The following is a 19,575-nucleotide window of genomic DNA, read 5'->3' on the forward strand; positions in this document are numbered from 1 at the left end:
GTTAGAATGTCTGCTCAGCATCCCAGCCTCAAACTGAAGCCCCTGAGGCAGAGGTCTCCATCCCCCTGTCCCCCCCAGGGCCTCTTTCCCACAGGCTCTATTCTCTCCTGTCCTGTGGTTCTCATCCCCCCCTCCCCCCCCACCATGTTCCAGAATCTCTGGGCCACCCCGGAGCGGGGCTGTCCTCACGGTGAGTCTCAATGTTCAAGCAGGAAAACAAGGCCCCTAACTCTATGGCAGACAGACAGGTCTGCAGACAGACACTGCGCAGCGCTCCCCAGGGAGGAGAGCCCTGGGGTGTGAGCAGTTTGCACAGGGAGTCCGTTTGGACTGGAGCATCAATGAGGCTGCTGTTTATGGGAAATGTCAACACGGGCGAACGGTATAGTGAGAGAGTTGGCTCCGGGCACTGAGGGCTGAGTAAACGTTTTGTAAGCAGAGATGCGCCAAATTCTTACAAGGGCTCACGAGGGGGTGTTGTCATCTCTGTTTTACAGATGAGGAAACCCAGGGTAAAATAACAGCCCAAGGTCCACGGGAGGGCCAGAATGTGACCCGAGGCAGCCAGGCCGCGTGCACGGTCAGCTCTTGCCAAGAGGGGGGCCTCTTTTTCAGCCCACAAAGGGTTAAGGCCACCGCTTCCAACCGGCCTGGCCTGGAGCACCCTCAGGCCCTAGTTTGAGGGCAGGAAGGTAAAGGTCCCACTGCTTGGCCAATACTGGCTAATCCTGTTGCTCTGGTTTTAAAAAAGAAAAACTAGCTAAATTGAGCAAGAGGGGCCTGGGGCTGCAGGCTGGGCCGACCCTTCAGAGGAGCGGGAGCATGCCACCAAGTCCCCCGGGCGCCCGCCTGGAGAAGAGTCACCGACAAGGAGGCTGAAGCCGGGAGAAGGCAGAACCTCGCTGAAGGTCACACAGCACAGGTGTGGCGAGCGTGCTCAGCTGGACCCTGTGACCCCAAAGTGTACAAGTGCCCCGGCTTCTGGGCCCAGCCTGAGGACCCTGGGAAAGTCCCACGCGGTGGACCCAGCCGAGCAGCCCGTCGTGTTTCAGAGGCCTGCTCCCCCCGAAACGGGCAGCACCCTCCATGAGGGTCCCGTGGGAGGGAGGCCCCTCCTCCACAAAGGCTGTGGCGAGCAGCCTCGTGCTGCTGCCCTCTGCTGGCTGCGGAGCCCCCCAGCTCATCCCAGCGGGCGGGAGGGTGTGTGGGGTGCTCCTCAGGCTGGCTGGCTGAGACCCCGACCCCATGCCAGGGGGACTGACAGGTCAGAAAACCCAACCACTCAGGCCACAGAGAGAAACGGAAGCCCAGACTCGAGAGGGGGGTGTGCTCCAGGTCGTGTGGCAAATACGTAACTCCCACGAAGGGAGTGTGTTGCTTTGAAAAGCGGCGAGCCTTCTGGCCTGGAAGCAGGACAGGCTGCCTGGGAGAGGTTAGAGAAGGGTATCTGCTCCCTTCGGGGGCCAGACACACAGCCAGCCCCTTGGTCATGGAACTGGAGGCATGCAGGGCCTGTGTGCTCATCCCGCTCCACCCAATCCTGTGCAGCCTACGGCTCAGTCACACAACCTTTCTGAACCTCAGGTTCCTCTCCTATGAAGGTCTGAGGATGACCTCCATTTCCACAGCCATGTTCAGTCTCATGGCTGTACCCTAACCCCTCAGGGCACTTCGCTACCAGTCTCAGCGCAGGGCTGGTCTGGTCTTGGTGCTGCTGCTTTGGATTAAGGCATGAGACTGGCTTCTGGTTCTGCCACTTACTAGCTGTTCTACGTCACTCGAGTGACTTAATCTCTCTGGGCCTCAGTGTCCTCATATGTGAAATGGGTACAAAATGCCCTCCTTGCAAGGGTGACAGCCAGCACAGAGTTCAACGAACGCTGTGTGTGAACGTCCGCCCAGGGCGTGGGCAGTGAGGGCTGAGGCTGCGGGGACGTCCTCACAGGAGAGATGAGGCCCCTGCTGCTGTGCTAACTGGTCTCGGTTTCCCTCTTCCACCTTCTACCTGCCTCCCCTCCCCTGAACCTTCTAACAGGAGGAAGAGGGAGCAAGTCCAGGGAGGCCTGACTGTGAGGGGGACACCCAGAGGAAAATCCGGGCTAGGTCACTAAGGTGGGGGGCTGGGGAGTGGGCAGTCAGCACCATCAGGAAAAAACTGGTCCTGAGGGTGGGGAGGTGCTCCAGGCTCCTGCACTTCTGAATCCTGGAGTCAGAGGGCATGAAGGGGAGGGTTGGCAGAGGCCTGCCAGGGCCCCCATGGGCCCAGAGCCAGTCACTTGAATTGTGCCTGAGCTGCTTGGAAGGAGCATGGCACACATGTGTCCATTTTCTGCCCGCGGCTAAGTGGTTTTTAATTGATATCCTCTAAGTAAGCCGGATCCAGAGGAATTTGCTCCCAGAAGTCACCCAGGGGATTGTGGCAACCTGGGAAGTGCAGGCTGCCACCTGGATGGGGCGGGGTTCATGTGTTTGGGGCCTGGACAGCCTTACCGGCTAGGGCCCTTGGGATCTCTGACCTCCCCAACCCATCCCTCTCCGTGGGCAGGGCTTGGACTAAGGGTGCCCGGGGGAGGGGAGGACTGGCAGAATGGCCCTGGGGCGCCTGGGGGGTGGTCAGCGTTACCAGCTGAGACGATAGCCAGCTGCTCCCCCTCTCTCAGTTGCCTTGCTTGTAAAACAGGGGTGATGATACCTTCTCTGCCCACCTTGGAGGGTCTGCATAAGGATGCAAGGGGGCAGTGCCCAGGAAAGTGCCTCGGGCACTGCGGGTGTCTTCTGTGACCCTCCACCTCACCTTTCTCTCCCACTGGTTCTACTGAGCTCCAAGGACAGTCAGACTTGGCTCTCTGCAGCTGTGGCTGGTCGGCCCAGGACCCCTTTCTCACTAAGCAGTAGGTGGGGGGAGTGGGGGCAAAGACGGCTGTTCAACCAAGTATATGCCTTAAGCAGGGGTGCAATGAGGAGAGGCTCAGCAGAGCAGCGCTGTGCCTTTGTCCAGTGTTCCCTGCCTGGGAAGCACAGCCTCTCCCCTGTCCTAAGGGGCCCCCCTGGACTTCCTCCTCCAGGAAGCCCTCCACAATCCCTCCATCCCACCCTCTAAGGATGCTCCTCTTCAGAGCTCCTATCCTCACACAAATCGTATCCCATCACTCATCTGCTGAAGACCTTTCAAGGGCTCGCCACCGCCCTTCAAATATGCAAACTCTTCTCGCTTGGCCTGCTGGCCCTGTGTTAGCTGCTTTCTGCTTCCTCTTCAACCTCATCTTGTACCCCTCCCCCTTCCGCGTGCTCTGTACCTTGAACAGATCAAGCCTCAGGGCCTTTGCACTAGCAGCTCCCTCTGCCTGCGGACCCTTCCCTCTCATCAAAGCTGACTCCTTGCCATCAGGTCTCAGCTGGAGGTCGCCCCTCAGGAGGCTTTTCCTGGCCACCACCCTGCCCTTCCTGCGGGTGCATGTCCTCAGTGTCAGCCTCCTACCGGAAAGTTAGCTGCGGGAGAGAGGTCTGCCTGTGGCACTCACCGCACTCCCTCTGTGCCCAGCACAGGGCCTGGCCCCCTGCAGGGACTTGATGAGTATTTACTGAATGAATGGATGAATGACAAGGCCAGGGCAGAGCCAGTTACTGGCCATCTCAAGCCCACCTGCCAGCCCAGCCCAGCCAGGGCATTGTCTGATTCAGCTGCAAGCCCCACGTCCTAGGCAGGGCCAGGCTCGGGGCGGGGGCTGGGGAACGTGGCAGCCTGTCTGGCCATGTGTTATGGGTGATGCCCACCTCCTTCACTCTGGCTGCCTGCAGCAGGGGCGGGAGTGAGGGCCTCTGTAACATCTGTCCCTGCCCACAGGGCTTAGCCTGAACCAGGATCCCCACAAAGAGGATTAAGGGAGCTGGGCAGGGAGGGAGGGAGAGCCCAGTGCGCTGGAGGTTGAGGAGGGCTGCTGGGCAATGCCGGTGGCAGCCCGAGTTGGCCTGGTGTTCCCAATGGGGGCCAGATGGTGTTGGCTTTGGACAAATAGAGGCGCCTGGGAGGGTCCTGGCGGCATCCCTGCCTGGCCTGCCTCATGGCCAGGAGCTGCGCTGTGGAGGCAGATGGGTCTCAGCTTGAATCCTGGGTCTGCTGCTCACGGGCGGTGGAACCTTGGGAGGTCAGTCACAAATCTCCGTTTCCTCCCCTATAAATTGGGGAAGGTGGCAGGACCAGCCGCACAGAGTGGGTGTGAGGATTCAGTGAGAAGGCGTGTCCAGCTCGGTGTCAGGCAGAGAAGAGGTGCTTGGTAATGATGGCCCACGTGTGGTCATTGTGGTCGTTATTCCTCTCAGTTATTCCTCCCACTTTCGCCTCCCTCCTGGCTGCAGCTTCCCAGGAAGTGTGATGCCCTCAGGCTTTACCCACTGTTTCCACTGGCCAGGCATCCATCTTAGTCTCTCCTGCCCAAGCCTTGGGGTGGCGGGGCTCCCCAGCAATCTGTTTACCCACTTTCTCCTCAAAGCTGACTCAGGCCCTCTGAGCGGCCGCCCTCACACTGACGGATACAGGTCACATGGCTGGGGACGTTCAGGAGTGTCGGGCTCCTTCCCTGTGGCTGTCAGCCAGCAGGCTCTTAGGCTTGGCCAGCCACACCACCAGCTCTGGGTCTGGCCTCTGCTGAGCTCGTATCCTCGACCCTGACCAAGCTCAGTTCGTTTCAGTTCTCGGGTTCTCGTGCCCGTCTGGGCCTTGCACGTGCCCCGTGCCTGGGATACCCTGGCTACCCTCAGCGGCTTGGGCAGGGGGCCCACACTCCTGCAGATGGTCACGTGGCTCCTTTTCTCAGTGTTCTGTGACCCGACCACCCCATCTCCCAGTTCAAGCTCCCTTTCTCTTCTGTGTTTCCTCCACCTTGTGCACAATTTTCTCAGCCATCTCTTTCCATGTCTGTCTCCTCTACTGAAGAGGAAATCGGGCTTGGCAGAGACTTATTCATCACTGGGTTCACAGGGGATTGTGCATGATAAACGAGGGATCAATCAGTATTCATTTAGATAGGCGGATGGATGTAATAGGAGCTCAATAAATGCTCATGTGAATAGCTAAGTGGATGGATGACCATAAAAATAGCTCAATAGATGTTTACCCAAGTCAATGAACAAATGACTGGGTAGATGGGCAAACCCTTCAAGAGTCTCTCTGCTTTGCTTATGATGGAACATTTACCCCATCAGACTTATAACTCACCAAAATAGGCCGGGTCTTTCTCACCAAGTGTGGGGAACCCACATAATCATGGAGACTGTGTCTCCCCATCAGACCAGTTTCCTCTGGTGCATGGATGTCAGGGGTGAGCAGAGGGTCATCCCCTCCATCAAGGATGTCTTCCCGTCTCTCATCCCCCATCACCTGTGGCCTCCCCTGCCCCTGGCCAGGCATGCTGGTCCCGGCCATGTTCTCTGCGCATGTGCAGGTGGGGAGGGTGCGGACTCACCGTCAAACAGCCCATCAGGCTCTGCTCGAAGGGCCGCTGGAAGGCTCGTGGGTCTCCACACCAGTCCAGCAGCTCGGTGGCGGCATTGTGGAAGTTGGCAGGGTTCTGTAAGTGCTGTGGGAGGGAAAGGAAACAGCATGAAGTCCCAGGGATGCAGACAGCGCGGCAGCAGGGAAGACCCCAGGCCTTAGGGAGAGGAGACTCAAAGGCTCGATTAACGTGTTTTCTTCAACTTCTCCTCATACAGCTTCCCTTTGCACCTCCTTCCCCAGCCCAGTCCCTGGCAGGATGGGGATTAGCAACCCCATTGTAAAGGCAGGAAAACCAAGGTCTAGAGAAAGACAACGACAGTAGGTATTAAAGTGATTTCTGGATCCTGGCAGGGCGGGAGGTGGTGCCCTGCATGGTTCAAGAGGGTGCCATCTGGCTCCCAAAATTGGGGGTTAACTTTTCCTGAGCCAAGACAGGCTGGTCTTGGAGATTCCTTCTTGACAAGCCCCCTCCCACCCCCTCCACCTATGGCTTCAGAGCAAACGCTACCACAGCTAAGTCACACAGGAGCAGGGGGCTGGGAAGGTGGACTAAAACCAGGTGGTCACACCAGGGCCTGGTGGACGTGGCTTTTTGACCTCTGGTCTCCTGGGCCCAGTCTGGCTCGGCTCAGGGCTGTCGGCATCGTTGGGAGGGGTCCCAGCCCAGCCCAGGCCCCTCCCAGTCAGAGGTCTAATCAACAGAAGCGATTCTGGTGCCAAGGCCTCGGACTCAGGCCTTCCCTCCCTGACTTAACACATATCCGTGTCTTCCCAGGCCCCGCTGGGCGAGGCGCTGAGCCCGGCATCACGGAGCAGGTGGGGAGAAGCTGGGAGTCCCGCGTTGGGGTGACTAAGTGTGGGTCCTCCGGCGGGTCATCTCGTGGATGTGCACCAAGGTCGGAGTGTAAGCAGCCGCAAAGGGGAAGGTGGTCCCTCTGAGCTCCCTGTGGCCTTGGTGCTGGGAGACACAGGGAACAGTAGCCGCCCCCGGGGACTGCAGCCTCCCTTCCTGCAGCGCGAGTCAGCCTCAGTGCCAAGGCGGGGAGGGGTCTTAGGGCCTCTGGGGGTCACACTCTGCCTTCACCTCTTACTAGCTGCTGAGCTAGGGCCTGGCAGGTCACTGGATGGTGGTGGAAATGCTTGTTTCTTTCTCTTAGGGTTTTATGACTGCTGTTCTATACAACGTGGCTTGTGCAAGGCAAGATTTAAAAATGGGTGGAAGAAAGTGGAATGAGTGAGAATATCCTCCTTCTATGAAGGAACAAGAAGGGGAGACGAAGGAAAGGAAGAGGGCAAGTGTGCAGCCACTCAGCTCTGTCACAGGGCTGGCTGGGGACTCAACAGGAGGAGGCTCACATGGCCCTGGCAAAGCGCCTGGCATATGGGGTGTGCCCGCGTGGGGCTGCCCTTGGCCGTGTCCGCCTCCCCAAGGCTGTCCGGGAAGCACAGCTGAGCTCGCAGCTCGAAGCCCTGGATCCACCCAGCACTCTCTCTGCAAAGGCCGAGCTCTGCGCTTCATTTGCAGCGCATGGAGGAACTTCCACATATAAAAACACGCCCTTTGGGAGGGCACAGAGGTCCTCACCACTGTCCTTGTGCGCAGAGGTGACTGGTCCCCTCCAAGGCCACGGGCGGCACCTGGGCTGCACGAGGAAAGCCAGGAAAATTGGCCAGTTCCCTGCCCGGCAGCCTCCTTTCGCTAACTGAGTTATTACGTTTATTTACATGATGTCACACTCAATTAGTAGGGTCAGCAGCAGCCACAGGCTGCTCTCTGAGCTGCCTGCCCACAGCACCCCCACCCTTGGCACCCTCTTTTGGGGCTCTGGGCTCACAAGCGGCCTATGAGGGCAGGCTCAGGGGCCGTCAGCTTGGGCTCTGAGTGGTCACCTGTGGGCACAACTCATTGGTCGAAAGAATGTCAGGCATCCCCTTCAGTGGCTGTTGCTCTGGGGCTCTGCGGCTCTGGCCAAGCCCCTCGCTTCTCTGTGCTCTGGTCGCTTGTTTCCACTCTGAGGGGACTGGCGGGCACGGAGAGACTGAGTGATGTAGTGAAGTGAGCGGGACAGACCTGGGCCAAACCCCACCAGCCACTGAGCCACGCAGCCCCGGTGGGTTCCGAGCTGCAGATCCCTCTTTGTAAAGGGGGTAATGACAGCTCGCAGGGCTGCTGCAAGGGATAGAAACGATACCCCTGACGACATCCCCCCACAGAGGAGGGCAGGGGACAGTGACTGCTGCTCTGCATGCCGAGACCTTTGCACTGTCTCTTATTCCTTCTATGAGCGTCTTGAGCATAGAAACAACGCTCTGTACGCCTCTGGATCTGGAGATGGCACAAGGCCAGGCCCGCACAGAAATGGTCGGTGAGCAGCTAACTGTCCAAAGGAAGGTGCCTCTATGGTGCAGGCCAGCAAGCTGACCACTTCAGAACAGGTCCCAGTGGCACATGGAGAGGCTGGTGGGTGAGGCTGGCCAGCCTTGGATGGGCTGGGCACGGGGGCACAGATCTGAATCACGGGCACAGGCCTCCCTGGCTCTGGCAGGGAGCACACTAATCCCCCGTCACCCACCAGGAAGCCTGCCCATCTCCACAATTCCTTAGGAGATCTGGGCTCTATCCACTGGCCACTGAGTCCACTGGGACAGGAATAGCGGACATCAGTGCCCAGACCAGGAATTGGCTACCCAGACCAAGTGATGAATGCCTTTTCCTATCCATCAGCCTGTAAATCAAATGATCCATCCATCCATCCATCCATCCACACAAATATGAATCAGTTCATAACCATCCATCCACTTACCCACCCACCCATTCAGCCATTCACTACTTTATCCATCACTCATCCATCCACTCATCTACCTACATATCTACCTATCCATCCAGAATTTATCTAACCACCAACTCATCCATTCATTCACCCATTTATCCATCCATCATCTAAATATACCCACCATGTAATCACCTCACTGCCCATCCACATGTCCACCCACCCACCCATGTATTCATTCCCTCCGCTATCAGTCCACCCCTGCCCCTTTTCCCCAGCATACTTGGGCCTCACCCTGGCCTGGGCACTGAGCTAGACTTAGAGATGGATATGGCACACCCTCTGCTCCCAAGGAATTTAGCCTGATGAGGGGCCTGATATATGCCCTGCAGGGCCTACAGCTCAAGGCAGAAAGAACAGGAGGGGTGAGGCAGCTGCATGCCCAGGAAGCACTAGAATTCAGAGATGTGCACCGGGGGTTTGCGGAGGCTGCTGAGCAGAAAGGAGCTGATTTGCATGGCTTTGCAGGTAAAGCCCAGATGTGCCTGTGACCTCTGAGTGGGGCACATTGTAGAGGGCACTGATTCTTCTGGTACCTGAGGCTGAGAAGGGGAAAAGGCAGCTGAGCCAGAGGCCCAGAGGGAAGATGGGCAGCAGGGTGCGGGGGATGGTGAGTGCAGCGATGGCTAGAACAGGGCAGGCGGTGGGGGAGGGAGGACTCTGCTGTAACAGGGGCAGAGCGGAGAGGGGAGAGTCGGAGGCTGCAGGCTGGAGGCCCCTGCCTGGAGCTCTCCCAGAGAGAGGTAGGCATAGCCGCCACATCCATCATCCTCAGCATGCAGACCTGCCCACCTTTCTCTTCTGATTAGGGTACAGGATGTCTGAGAATCAACAGTCCTCAGCCAGCTGCGGCCACCCTCTGGGGCAGCTGGGGAGCGTCTGACCTGAGGTGTGGGAGGGGGCGTGCAGGGTGCAAGGAGCTCTGAATCGTGAGGGAGAGCATCTGGACAGCTTGCTCACCCTCACAAACATGCCACTGTCTGGCCCAAAGACAGAGCTCCGTGGGTGTGTGCACACGGTGTGCAGGCAGGTTGGGAAGAGCAGCTGCGGTGATCCCTGGCCTTCCGCACTCTATGGCTGGCATGCGTTACCATGCCCACTCCGCAGGCAAAGCGAGATAAAAGGGCAACTTAACTAAGGTCAGGTAGCTAGTGAGGGCGGGACTCAGGTTCGCTAGTAAGTCTGAGCTCTGGGCACCGCACTTCGAGAGGGCTGGACCCCGAAAATAAAGGGCACCCTGATTCCTGGTGACGCAGAACCAGGCGGGGGTAGGAAGGGCAAGTGCTGAGCAGGCCTCAGGAGCAGCTGCGTGCCTGGCACACAGTCTCATGCACAGGGGGCATGACTGTATCATTGGGGGGTGGAGGCCACTCACAGCCAACCCTCATGGGCTGAAGAAACTGGGTCAAAGGCAGAGCCCTGCAGAGGAGGAGGAGGGAGCAGGGGAGGAGGGAGCGCCGTCTGGTTTCTATTCTGTGACCGTGAACAGAGGCGTAATTGGCATTTGGGAGAGCTGCTAGGGCTGAGTTCAATCTGTAACAAGTCCTCTTCAATTTCCTCTCCTCAGCCTGCGCACAGCTTCCGAGATTGCCCTGCTTGATGCTAATGGGAGGGAGGACACATCCCTTTTTCCCGGGACCAGCCTCAGCTCCCCTGGCCCCCGAGCCCAGGGAGGACCTGCCGTGGGGGGGTGGGGGTGGGGTTGCGAGCTGGGGTGCTAGGCCAGTGGCCCATGCTGGTTACCTGAGCTCCCTGCCAAACCCGCTGAAGCCAGGGGACGTGCCCCAGCACTGCCCTCCCTGTCGCTGAGACACGGAGGACAGCCTTGCTACCATTAGCTGCCACCTGCCAGGCGCCAGGGCTGGGCCTGTGCTTCACCCACAATATCCTCACAGCATCCTACCAGGTGGGCCTTATCGGCCCCAGCTGACAGACAGAAACTGAGACGCCGAAAAACAAAAGGCCAGCGCACGGTGGGTACATGGAGCTGTGAGGATTGGGCCCAGTTCTGTGTACTGTCAAAGCCACACCCCTTCCCCGTATCTGCTCCTCCCTGGAGTAAAATAACATTCTGCAGTCTGCAGAGATGCTGCCACTCGGAGCTGCAGGGAGGCTAAGCTCAGAGGGTGGGCACAACCCTCCCAGCCATCACTGGAGGGAGCGTGGGGGGTTGCCTCAACCAGGCTTCTCAAAGTGGGGGGGGGGTCTCTGAGCCCACTGTGAGCGTTCCCCAACTCTGAACAATGCAGACGGGTTGCTGGCAGGCAAATCGCCTCTTGAGCTGGGTGTGAGCATTGGCAGGTGGGGTTGGGCTGTGACTTCAGGCTACTCCCTTCCCCTCTCTGTGCCTCCGTTTCTTTTTCTGTAACATGATCAAGTTTCCTAGTCCCCTTTCTTCTGTTTCTTTATAGAGAAGTCACTGGAGCAGAGGGATGGGAGCTGAGGTCTGGGAAGGAGTTTGGCACCTACTGCATCCTCAGAGTGCACAGCAGAGCCCAGAGAGGGCATGACAGCTGGGAAGAGGGGCAGGGACGAGGCAGAGCCAGCATCTGAACCTAGTGTGTGTGATTCCAGTGAGGATGGTCCATGCCAGCAATGCTCTCCCAAGATGGGTGGTCAGGTAGCCCCATGCATCATCTCCATCCTGGGCCCCAGATGCACATCTACAGGGCAGGCCAGCGCCCCTACTGCCTGCCTCTGCAGAGGAGTGAGCTCCGGCCACACACCCACCTGCTTGATGCACTGCAGGCGGTCATTGGTCTGCTGGATGTGCCTGTCCATAGAATTCATTCTGGCCGTTTCGCTGGGTTCTACCCGAGAGCCATGAACGTTGTCCAGCCTGTGGAGAGAGAGGAGCATGGGCGTCACTGGGGTTGCGCCAGGCCCGCCAGCCTTACAGCCACCCTCCAACCCCAACGCTGCCGTGCTGGCCCCGGCGGCTGCCAGAGGTTCCTGGGCCCATTGCGAGCCATGGCGGCCTCCGCCCCAGGCAGCCCTGCGCTGGAGGGAGGAACCGTGGCCCCAGCTGCCCAGCCTGTCCTTCCCCAAGCGTGGCCCTGGGAGCCCCAACCGGACTGAGGACGGGAGGTGCTCCAGTGTGTTCTCTGTGGTGACTGATGTGAGCACTGGGCAGGCGTGTCCACCATGGGACGTGCAACGCACACTCAGACATGCATTTCTATGCACACGCGTGTGTTAGGTGGTGGTGGTGGGATGGCAACTTCATTTCAGATTCCAGTTCAGGGCTTAGCCTACTCGATGTGGCTATGTGTGTGTGAGCATATGTGTGTGTGAACATGTGTGTGTGAGATCATGTGTGTGTGTATGAGCACGTGTGTGTGTGGCGGGATCTTCCCCTGTGACGACCTCCACTGCACTTGTTGGTGTAAGTGCAGTGACCCTGTCGTGAGTGTCGGGTGCCTCCTCAAACCCCCACACTTTAGAGTCTTCACACTTTACAAACCGCTCCATCTCCATTCCCCCCTGTGCCCTCCTGGGAAAGAAGGAGGGAGGCCCTTACGACCATCTCCACTTTCTAGATCAGGAAACTGAGGCTCACAGAGAGGAAGGGAGCTACTCGGTGGCACAGTGCTAGCCCCTGGCTGAGTGGTCTTGGTACATGAATGTCCTGGCCACCGGGCTCACTCTTCCTGAATGGCCGGTGGGAGCACTAACGTGAGTGCCACTCCTCCCAGGCGGCGAAGCCAAGTGGGAGAGGCCCCTCAGCTCCAAAGACCTTGGAGACCCCAGGTCTCTGCAGGGGGCCACGCTGATAAAGGTGGAGAAGGAGATGGAGAGACGGAGTGTTCCGCTCTGGCGTCCCCACCGCTCAGAGATCCAGGTCTTTGGCCAAAGCAGAAGTCTGCCGAGTGCTGGGTGGGTCTGCCCTCCCACAACTCAGTGCGCATTTCAGACACACGGTCAGACCCGGGGCACGGAGCAGAGGCTATGGCCCCAGGCCTCTCTGCTACTCTGAGACACTGCCCCCCGAAGGTTCCTCCTCTAGCCCCACTTCCTGGGCACTTTCTGTGTCTCACTTTACTTCTCATGCTCACTCTCTAAGACTACAATTATCTCCATTTCACAGATGAGGAAACCGAGGTCCTGAGACCTGCCAAGTCCCCACGGCAACTAGGTGTTTGGACTGGGCCCATATGCCTGTCCGCTTCCATGCCTGGGCTCTGGCCCCAGCGTGAGCGCCAGCCTGGGGACCAAGGTTGCTCCTCCTCCTCCAAGGAGCTCTGCTATGCACTCCACACTGCTCAGTCTGTGCTTGACAAGACAACTTATTTGCCTGGGTCACGACTGAGAAAGTCCACAAGGGGATCCAGTGAAGTGCTGGCCATTCCCCAGGCCCGGCGCCCTTCCTGGGAGGATCAGTCACCAGTCTCCTGGCGGTGGGGGGGTGGGTGGGTGGGGGGGCTCATCTTGGAGAAGCAAATATCTACGTGTCTTCTCCCTGCCACCCCTTAAAAACCAGAAAATGAAAGCATTGTACACACACTAGCCGAACCTTGATTTTTCCCCCTCTTAATGATATATCAGAGTTTATTCCACTCAAGACATAAAGAGCCTTTCCATTTTTAATGGCTGCACAGGATTCCAAGGTACGGACGATCGCCTGCCCCCACCAGGTGCTGTTCTAAGGTGTGAGGCCCTAGCCCAGGCCTCCCTCCTGTTTGGAGTGATAAAGCCGAAGCCGTCTCCACGTGTCATTACTGCACACAGTGTGCAGGTCACCCGTGTCCTGGCCACCCCATCCCCGTGTGGGTTAGCCTGGAGAACACGCTCGGAAAAGCAGAGCTGCTGCCTCACGTGGGCCTAGTCCTGCTGATACGTGCTTTCTGGGTTCACTCCATCCAGACCACAATGAGGCATGTCCCGTATTTATTTCTTCTACCCTCACCCCACCCACCAACCATCCCTCCACTCCCGGCACTTAGCACACATTTATACACCCAGATGTCCGACTTCTCCATCCATCACTGATCCAGCTACATGCCTGTCCATCCACCCGCCCGTGCACACATCTTCGTGCCCACTTGCCCATCCACGGCTGCTTCCAACTCTCCCAGCGAGTGCTCTCCCGCACCGGTCCTGTGCCGGTCCTGGGCTAGGTCATGGGGCAGGCAGAGATTAAAATGAATTAAGTTTACAATGTTCAAGAAACTCTTGGTCTAAGTCTGTATTCACTCCAGGTCACCTTCCAGGTGACTATTTGTTGAGCTCCTCCTATCAGTCAGGTGTTTCGGGCACTGGGCACAGATAGACACTGTTACTCTACCCCCTCCCACTTTACAGATGAAGAAACTGAGGCTCAGAGGTTATAGTGCAGTGCTTCTCAACCTTCTTAATGCCGGGACCCTTTAATACAGTTCCTCATGTTGTGGTGACCCCCAACCATAAAATTAGTTTCGTTGCTACTTCATAACTGTAATTTTCCTACTGTTATGAATCGTAATGTAAATATCTGATATGCAGGATGTATTTTCATTGTTTGCGACCCACAGGTTGAGAACCGCTGTTATAGTGGAAACTAGCTCCAGAATCCCGGCTTTCCCACCACAGCCTGAATTGTACAGGAACGGGGAGGCCCCTGCAGGAGGCTTCTCTGATGCTGTAAACATGTGTGCTGGGGGAGAAGGAAGAGGCGAGGGTGTGCCTGAAGCAGGGGCTGAGTTTACACGCACAGAGCCTCGGCCAGCCTCACGTGGCAAGCGCTACTGGGGGCACAGACAAAGCATGTGGGCACGGGCACATTGGCTGCCAGGGTCCCCATCAAGGAGTGGTCTCCACAGCCAGCCAAAGGGCAACATTATTGCCCCAGGCCAGCTCCACGGGGTGTGCAAGAAAGCCCAGGTCTCTGCAGGCCTCAATCCTGTCCTCAGGCCGCAGCCAACCAGGACAAAGGGCCTGCGGTGAGCCAGGCGGCCAGCAGGGGGCACTGTTGTCGAGCCTGCGTGCCCAGAGGGGCTTCGAGCAGGCTTCTCTGGCATCTAGGCCTTCGATTCCCCATTTGTAGAGGAGGATGGTGAGGGTGAGGGATCAGATGGCCCATGAAGCTCCATCTTTAAGTAGGAGCTGTGCCCTTCTGGTCTAGGGTGAGAGACCTAGTAGTGCCTTGATAAGGCACCTGCCAAATGACTGACAGATCATTTCTGGAGCCTGGGGCGCTTGGGCCACCCAGGGAAGCCCCCAGCAGGCATGGGGAGTCCCGAGCCCCCAGGCAGTCACCTTTGGGCCCAGACGCAGTGGGGCCACAGTTCTCACACTAGGAAGCAAACGGAAAAGGCGGGAAGGAAGGGAACTGTCCAAGCTCAGGCCGGGCTCCAGGCAGCTCATGGCCATCCTGCCTGGACGTCAGTGGCTGGTCGGAGTTGGCTTCTAGAGTCAAAGATTCTCCGAATATCAATACCCAAAGGTCCTTTAACATCTCCCACTAGCCTAACAGCTCAGCTGGTTTTATGTGGTGGAGCCCGAGGCCTGCAGGAGTTTGTCCAAAGCCACACAGCACAGGGGGCTGGGTCCAGGCCCCGGGCACTCTCCTTCCAGGCGAGGGCTCCTGACTAGAGGAGCCAAGAAATGGACAGATGGGCCGGGGATATCTGTGAGACCCAGTGACGGGGTGGCAGCTAGCAGGGAAGACGTCATAGGTCACAGCTGTGTGTCATCTATAATAAAGGAACAGAATGCCTGGCTGGTTATGCAGGCACTCACAGGTGAGGTGACATTTTTAAACTGCTGAGATCAAAGGAAAATCAGGGTTATTAACATCAGGAACAGACGCGGCTGGCAGCTCCAGCCCCTGCAGAAGAGGGGTCAGGACCTGAAGGCTAAGGGCCCCAGGCCTGGAGAGAGGGGTGGGCTAAAGGAGGCACGGGAGAGGGCGCTCACTGAGGGGTGGTCGGGAATCCCCATTAGTTCTGCACCTGCTACGTGCAGGCACCAGTCCTGGTCCTGTGCGTTGCTAATTTATTTAGTCCTAAAAGGCTCAGAGAGGTGGCACAGCTCGCTGAGATGCAAATGCTCTGCCTTTCTAACTGTTTATATGTTCTTTCTTCCACTCCACCAAGAAGGAAGCCTCCTGGAAGTCCCCCCCCACTTCCCCCCTCCCCCCCAGGCTGTGACTGCGCCCAAAGAGATATCCCTTTGGTTCCACCCACACTGTCCAAATCCACCCACTTGCTTCCAAGGCTCCCTGTGCACTGGCTGTCTCGAGAAGTGACCGGTGTTCAGCGGCCAGCAGAGGTCGCCCTCCACCGTGGGAGCGTTGCTGGCCACAGCTGCCTCCCTCCTCAGAGCCTGGATTCCTATAAGCCTTTACAAGTCGCTACAAATCCTCCGAGGCGGCAGCTCCAGTGCCCACCGTGGCATTCCCTCCCAACTGGAGACTGTGCGGGCCTGGCCCCGGGTGCACCCATGGCCCCAGCCCTTCTACCGCCGTCTGCCTCTGAATGGAGAGTGGGCTCAAGCAGGCAAGCCCCCATCGCCTCTGGCCCCTGGCTTCTCTCCTGGTCCGAGCAGACAAGAACCTGTAGGAGATGCAAAGCTAGTCAGCCTGGGGGCCTGGAGAAGACCCTGCTCTGCCACGGCCGCCAGGCCTCAGTTTCCCCTTCTGTAACAGGAAGGCTAGCAGCCCTTGGCAGCCTTTCAGACTCCAACATCTTAGGAGTTCTGTCAGGAGCTTCAGCTGTTTGAACGCTCCCTCTCGACAAATGTAGAAGCTTGGCTCCAAACAGCAAAGCAAGCCCATCCCAAGGCAGCCAGCACAGCGCTGGCCAAGTCTACCTTAGTGGTGCCCAGCACCGGACGTGCTCCAGAAAAGTTAGCTGCTATTATGCACACAGGGCTGCTCAGAGAGAGAGAATGCTGGGAGCTGAAAGGACGCCTGTGGACCACCTGGTCCTGTGTCCTCATGAGAGGCAGGATTGGAGGTAGGGGCTGGAAGAGGGGAAGGTCACAGGAGACAATGGTCAAGTGGGACTGGAGCCCACCTGGCTATTCTAAGTTGGGCCCAGGTTGTCTCTGAAAGCATGTCTCCTGGTCTGAAAGGCTGGGGAAGGCACATGGCCTCGGTGGGCTCCTCCCAGCACATGGGAAGTGGGGTGCTCTTAACTGCCCCAGAGAAATGTGGATGGAGCCCTGGAGGCAGCTCCCTAGGATGCTGGGCCAACATGAGCTGTGCTAACACCAGTGTGTTTTAGTTTTCACTTTGGAGGCCAAGCAAGTTAACCAGTCCTCCTAACACGCATGCATCTGGGCAGAGGTTTGCTTACGTGTGTGCATACTTACACACATATGTACTCCTTTGCATACTTGAGACTAAGTACGTGCACACACTGAGTGATGCACAGGTGCACTTGAGCACACACAGCTCATGACAGCTTGCACAGGCGAGCGCGGGTCCCCGGGGAGCCGTGCGAGCAGTGGTGTGCAGAAATGACTCAATCACCCTGCATCTGCAGCGCAGGTCCCTGGGTTAGCGGAGCTGGCGGTGGGGGTGGAGGGCCTGTGCCCACAGCTTGCAGAACAGAGGCTGCATTCCAAGACAGCGCCAGGCCAGGGAGCTTGGGACCTGCCCACAGCTCAGCCTGGTGGACGGTCCTGGGGGTCCCGGGGACCTGTCCCTGCCAGCCCCTTTACCAGCTCTCAGACTCCAAGAGGGCAGAGAGCATGGGCCCTGTGTTCAGCAGGGACCTGCCACCCCTGCATGTGACAGTCCAGGGTCTTCTCACTTGATCTCCACTTTCTACCACTTCCAGCCGCACCCTGTGTCCTCCACATGGGGCTGCTCCATCTCCTGGACTGTGCTCTGACCATCACACCTCCCTGTCTTGCCTCTGCCCCTCAGCCCCAAGCTCCTGGCCCCTTCACCCATCTAGGCCTGCTTCAACTGCCACCCTCTTGGTTTCCCCCAGCAGAGCTACTCACTTGTACATCCCCAGTGTCTTTGCCCCGCACCCCATCTCGGTGACACTGGACAGTGGTGTACCTCTGCATCCATCTCCCCCATCAGCTGGGATGTCATCCGGTTATGAATTCCCAGAGCCTAGCCCAGGGTCTGGTACCCAGCAGGTGCTCAGCAATGCTCATTAGATGGACGGACAAATGGGTGGATGGACAGCCATTGTGATCCAGAGTGGCAAGAGCTGAATATGCAATGGCCCAGCCTAATCAGAGGGTCTTGGGACTGGGAGAGAGTCCAGTAACCGAGTCCAGGGTTCCCAAAGAGCGACGCATGTACCAGCGGCGGAGGAAGAATGATTTTAGGTGGTCCACAGAAACCTCGTCAATATTCCTAGTGACATATTTGGACTAGAACAATGATCACTGCTGAGTTGGTTGCTATTATTGAGAACTAGAGGCCCGGTGCACGAATTCTTGCATAGGTAGGGTCTGGCCAGCCCACCCTGATCGGAGCTGATTGGGCCAGGCTGGCTGGGGGAAGGGGACATTGGAGGTTGGAGGGCTGGCCCCGCCCCCAACCAGGGTGGGAGGGGTGGGGGGACGGCTGGGGGGGAGGAGCCGCAGGCGGTCCCAGCCCCTGGTCGAACTCCTGGTCAAACTCCCAGTCGAGGGGAAAATTTGCATATTAGCCTTTTATTATATAGGATAAGGGTAAATTAGGGAGTGATGGCAGACCTGAGTGGGTTAAGGAACCACCTTAAACAGCATAAAGGGAATGAAAGCCACTGAGGTTAGGGAAGGACTGATCCAGCCCAGTGCCCTCCTCGTCTTCACACGAAGGAGCAGAAGCCCAGAGAGCTGCAGGGCCTGCCTGTGCTCACACGTTTATGACTCTCCCACTCCCCATCCTCGGGAGACTGCACGCTGCCTGGCGCCGGAGGAGGGTGGAGGTGAAGCGGAGACAGGCAGAAGAAAGTGGCTTTGTGCCCTGTCCCAGGGAAGTCGGGGAAGGGCAGAGGGACAGGAGCTGAGGACAGAGGGAGGCGAGAGGCAGCTCCGGGCAGCTGCCCAGGACCAGCTGCTCCCACTCTTGGCCGGGCGGCCGGAGCAGGTCGTGGGCCAGCTTGAGACCTGGAGCAGGGCGAGGCTCCGGGGAGGGTGGCCCTGAGTCCAACCTTCCTGCTCTCTGGCGTGGTGAATGGCTGCTTTATCGCCCTGAGTCTGTGTCCTCCACTGTCAGACAGGAAGTGCCCCTTACTGCGCCACTGGCCCGCAGAGCCGGCTACGTGCAGTCACTTCGCGGACAGTGGTCTGAAAGGGGAAACTCTCATTGGACGCCAGCTCTTCCAAACCCAGCTGCTCCCTCCACGCGGGGAATGCCCCTGCCGAGGCCTCACAGGGCTCCCTACTCCTGCCCAGAGTTCGGACACTGGCTTGCACTTGGGGTTCCTGGAAGGGTGGACCCCCTTCTCCCCATAACCCAGTCTCCTAGCACCCACCCTGTCTACAGGAACACCTCTGTCAACGGTGGTCTGTGGGCTAACACAGTGAACCCTTGTGTTTCAGAGTGAGGGCTCCTGAGGGCCGGCCCCACACTGCCACCTCTGCCAGCCTGCTCTGGGACACCACCGTTAACCCAGAGGGAGGAAACTTACTTGGGGAACACGTGTCGATGCTGCCCTGACAGAGGGGCCGGCCCACGGGTCAGAGCCACGCGGGGCTGGGAGTCCCAGCTGCGTTCTTCGGGGGAGCCTTAGCCCCAGCTTGCGAGGCCTCAGCTGGCGCAGGCCATGCCCTTGAGGCCAAACCCTCCTGCCATCCTCTGCGGCACTCAGAGTCCCTGACCTCGGGGCGAACTTCCTTTGGCAGCTCCTCTCCCCAAAAGGTGGAGGAGGGCCAGATGCAGCCCTGGACAAGGTCCCGCACCCATGGCAGCCCGGGCAAGGTCAGCAAACGCAGGACGCACAGCCATCCCCACGGCTACGCCCCTGCCTTCTGGTTCCCAGGGTGGGAGGGGACACGGAGCCACTACTCTACATGTCAGCCACGAGGGGACTCAGCTCACCTGGCTGTGAGCCTCAGACTTCTCCTCGATGTCCCAACTACTATCACCAAGCAGGCTCAGAGGTCCAATGACTTGCTCAAGGTCACACAATTGACCTTGGACTTGAGCTCCCGTTTGGCTACAAAGCCCACGACGTTTTCCCGTATCATACCCTCCATGGGAGTGTGGCAGGCCTTCGCTGGCCCTCACTGTCGGCACATGAGGACAGTGTCCTGCCTGGTGCTGCGGGTGCTGGGCAGCCACAAGCCTTCAGGATTCCAGGGCCCATGCAGTGGCCC

The 19,575-nt window shown here is 58.4% G+C and overlaps 1 protein-coding gene across 11 annotated transcripts in view; it reads right to left on the reverse strand.

The window, feature by feature from the left end:
• ZMIZ1 (zinc finger MIZ-type containing 1) overlaps positions 1–19,575 on the reverse strand; it is a 218,695-nt gene that overhangs the window by 90,011 nt on the left and 109,109 nt on the right. For 8 of the 11 annotated variants that reach the window (XM_059662233.1, XM_059662232.1, XM_059662230.1 and 5 more), the window contains 2 exons: positions 11,056–11,164; positions 5,463–5,576 (listed from right to left, as the gene is read on the reverse strand). In XM_059662233.1, coding sequence (XP_059518216.1) covers positions 5,463–5,576; positions 11,056–11,115 — 174 coding nt within the window. In that variant the 5' untranslated portion in view covers positions 11,116–11,164. The remainder of the gene's footprint in view (positions 1–5,462; positions 5,577–11,055; positions 11,165–19,575) is intronic. The other 3 variants (XM_059662238.1, XM_059662236.1, XM_059662239.1) reach the window with 1 other exon arrangement.

The sequence above is a fragment of the Myotis daubentonii genome, chromosome 13 (genome assembly GCF_963259705.1).
Source record: "Myotis daubentonii chromosome 13, mMyoDau2.1, whole genome shotgun sequence".
NCBI classification, from domain to species: Eukaryota; Metazoa; Chordata; class Mammalia; order Chiroptera; family Vespertilionidae; genus Myotis; species Myotis daubentonii.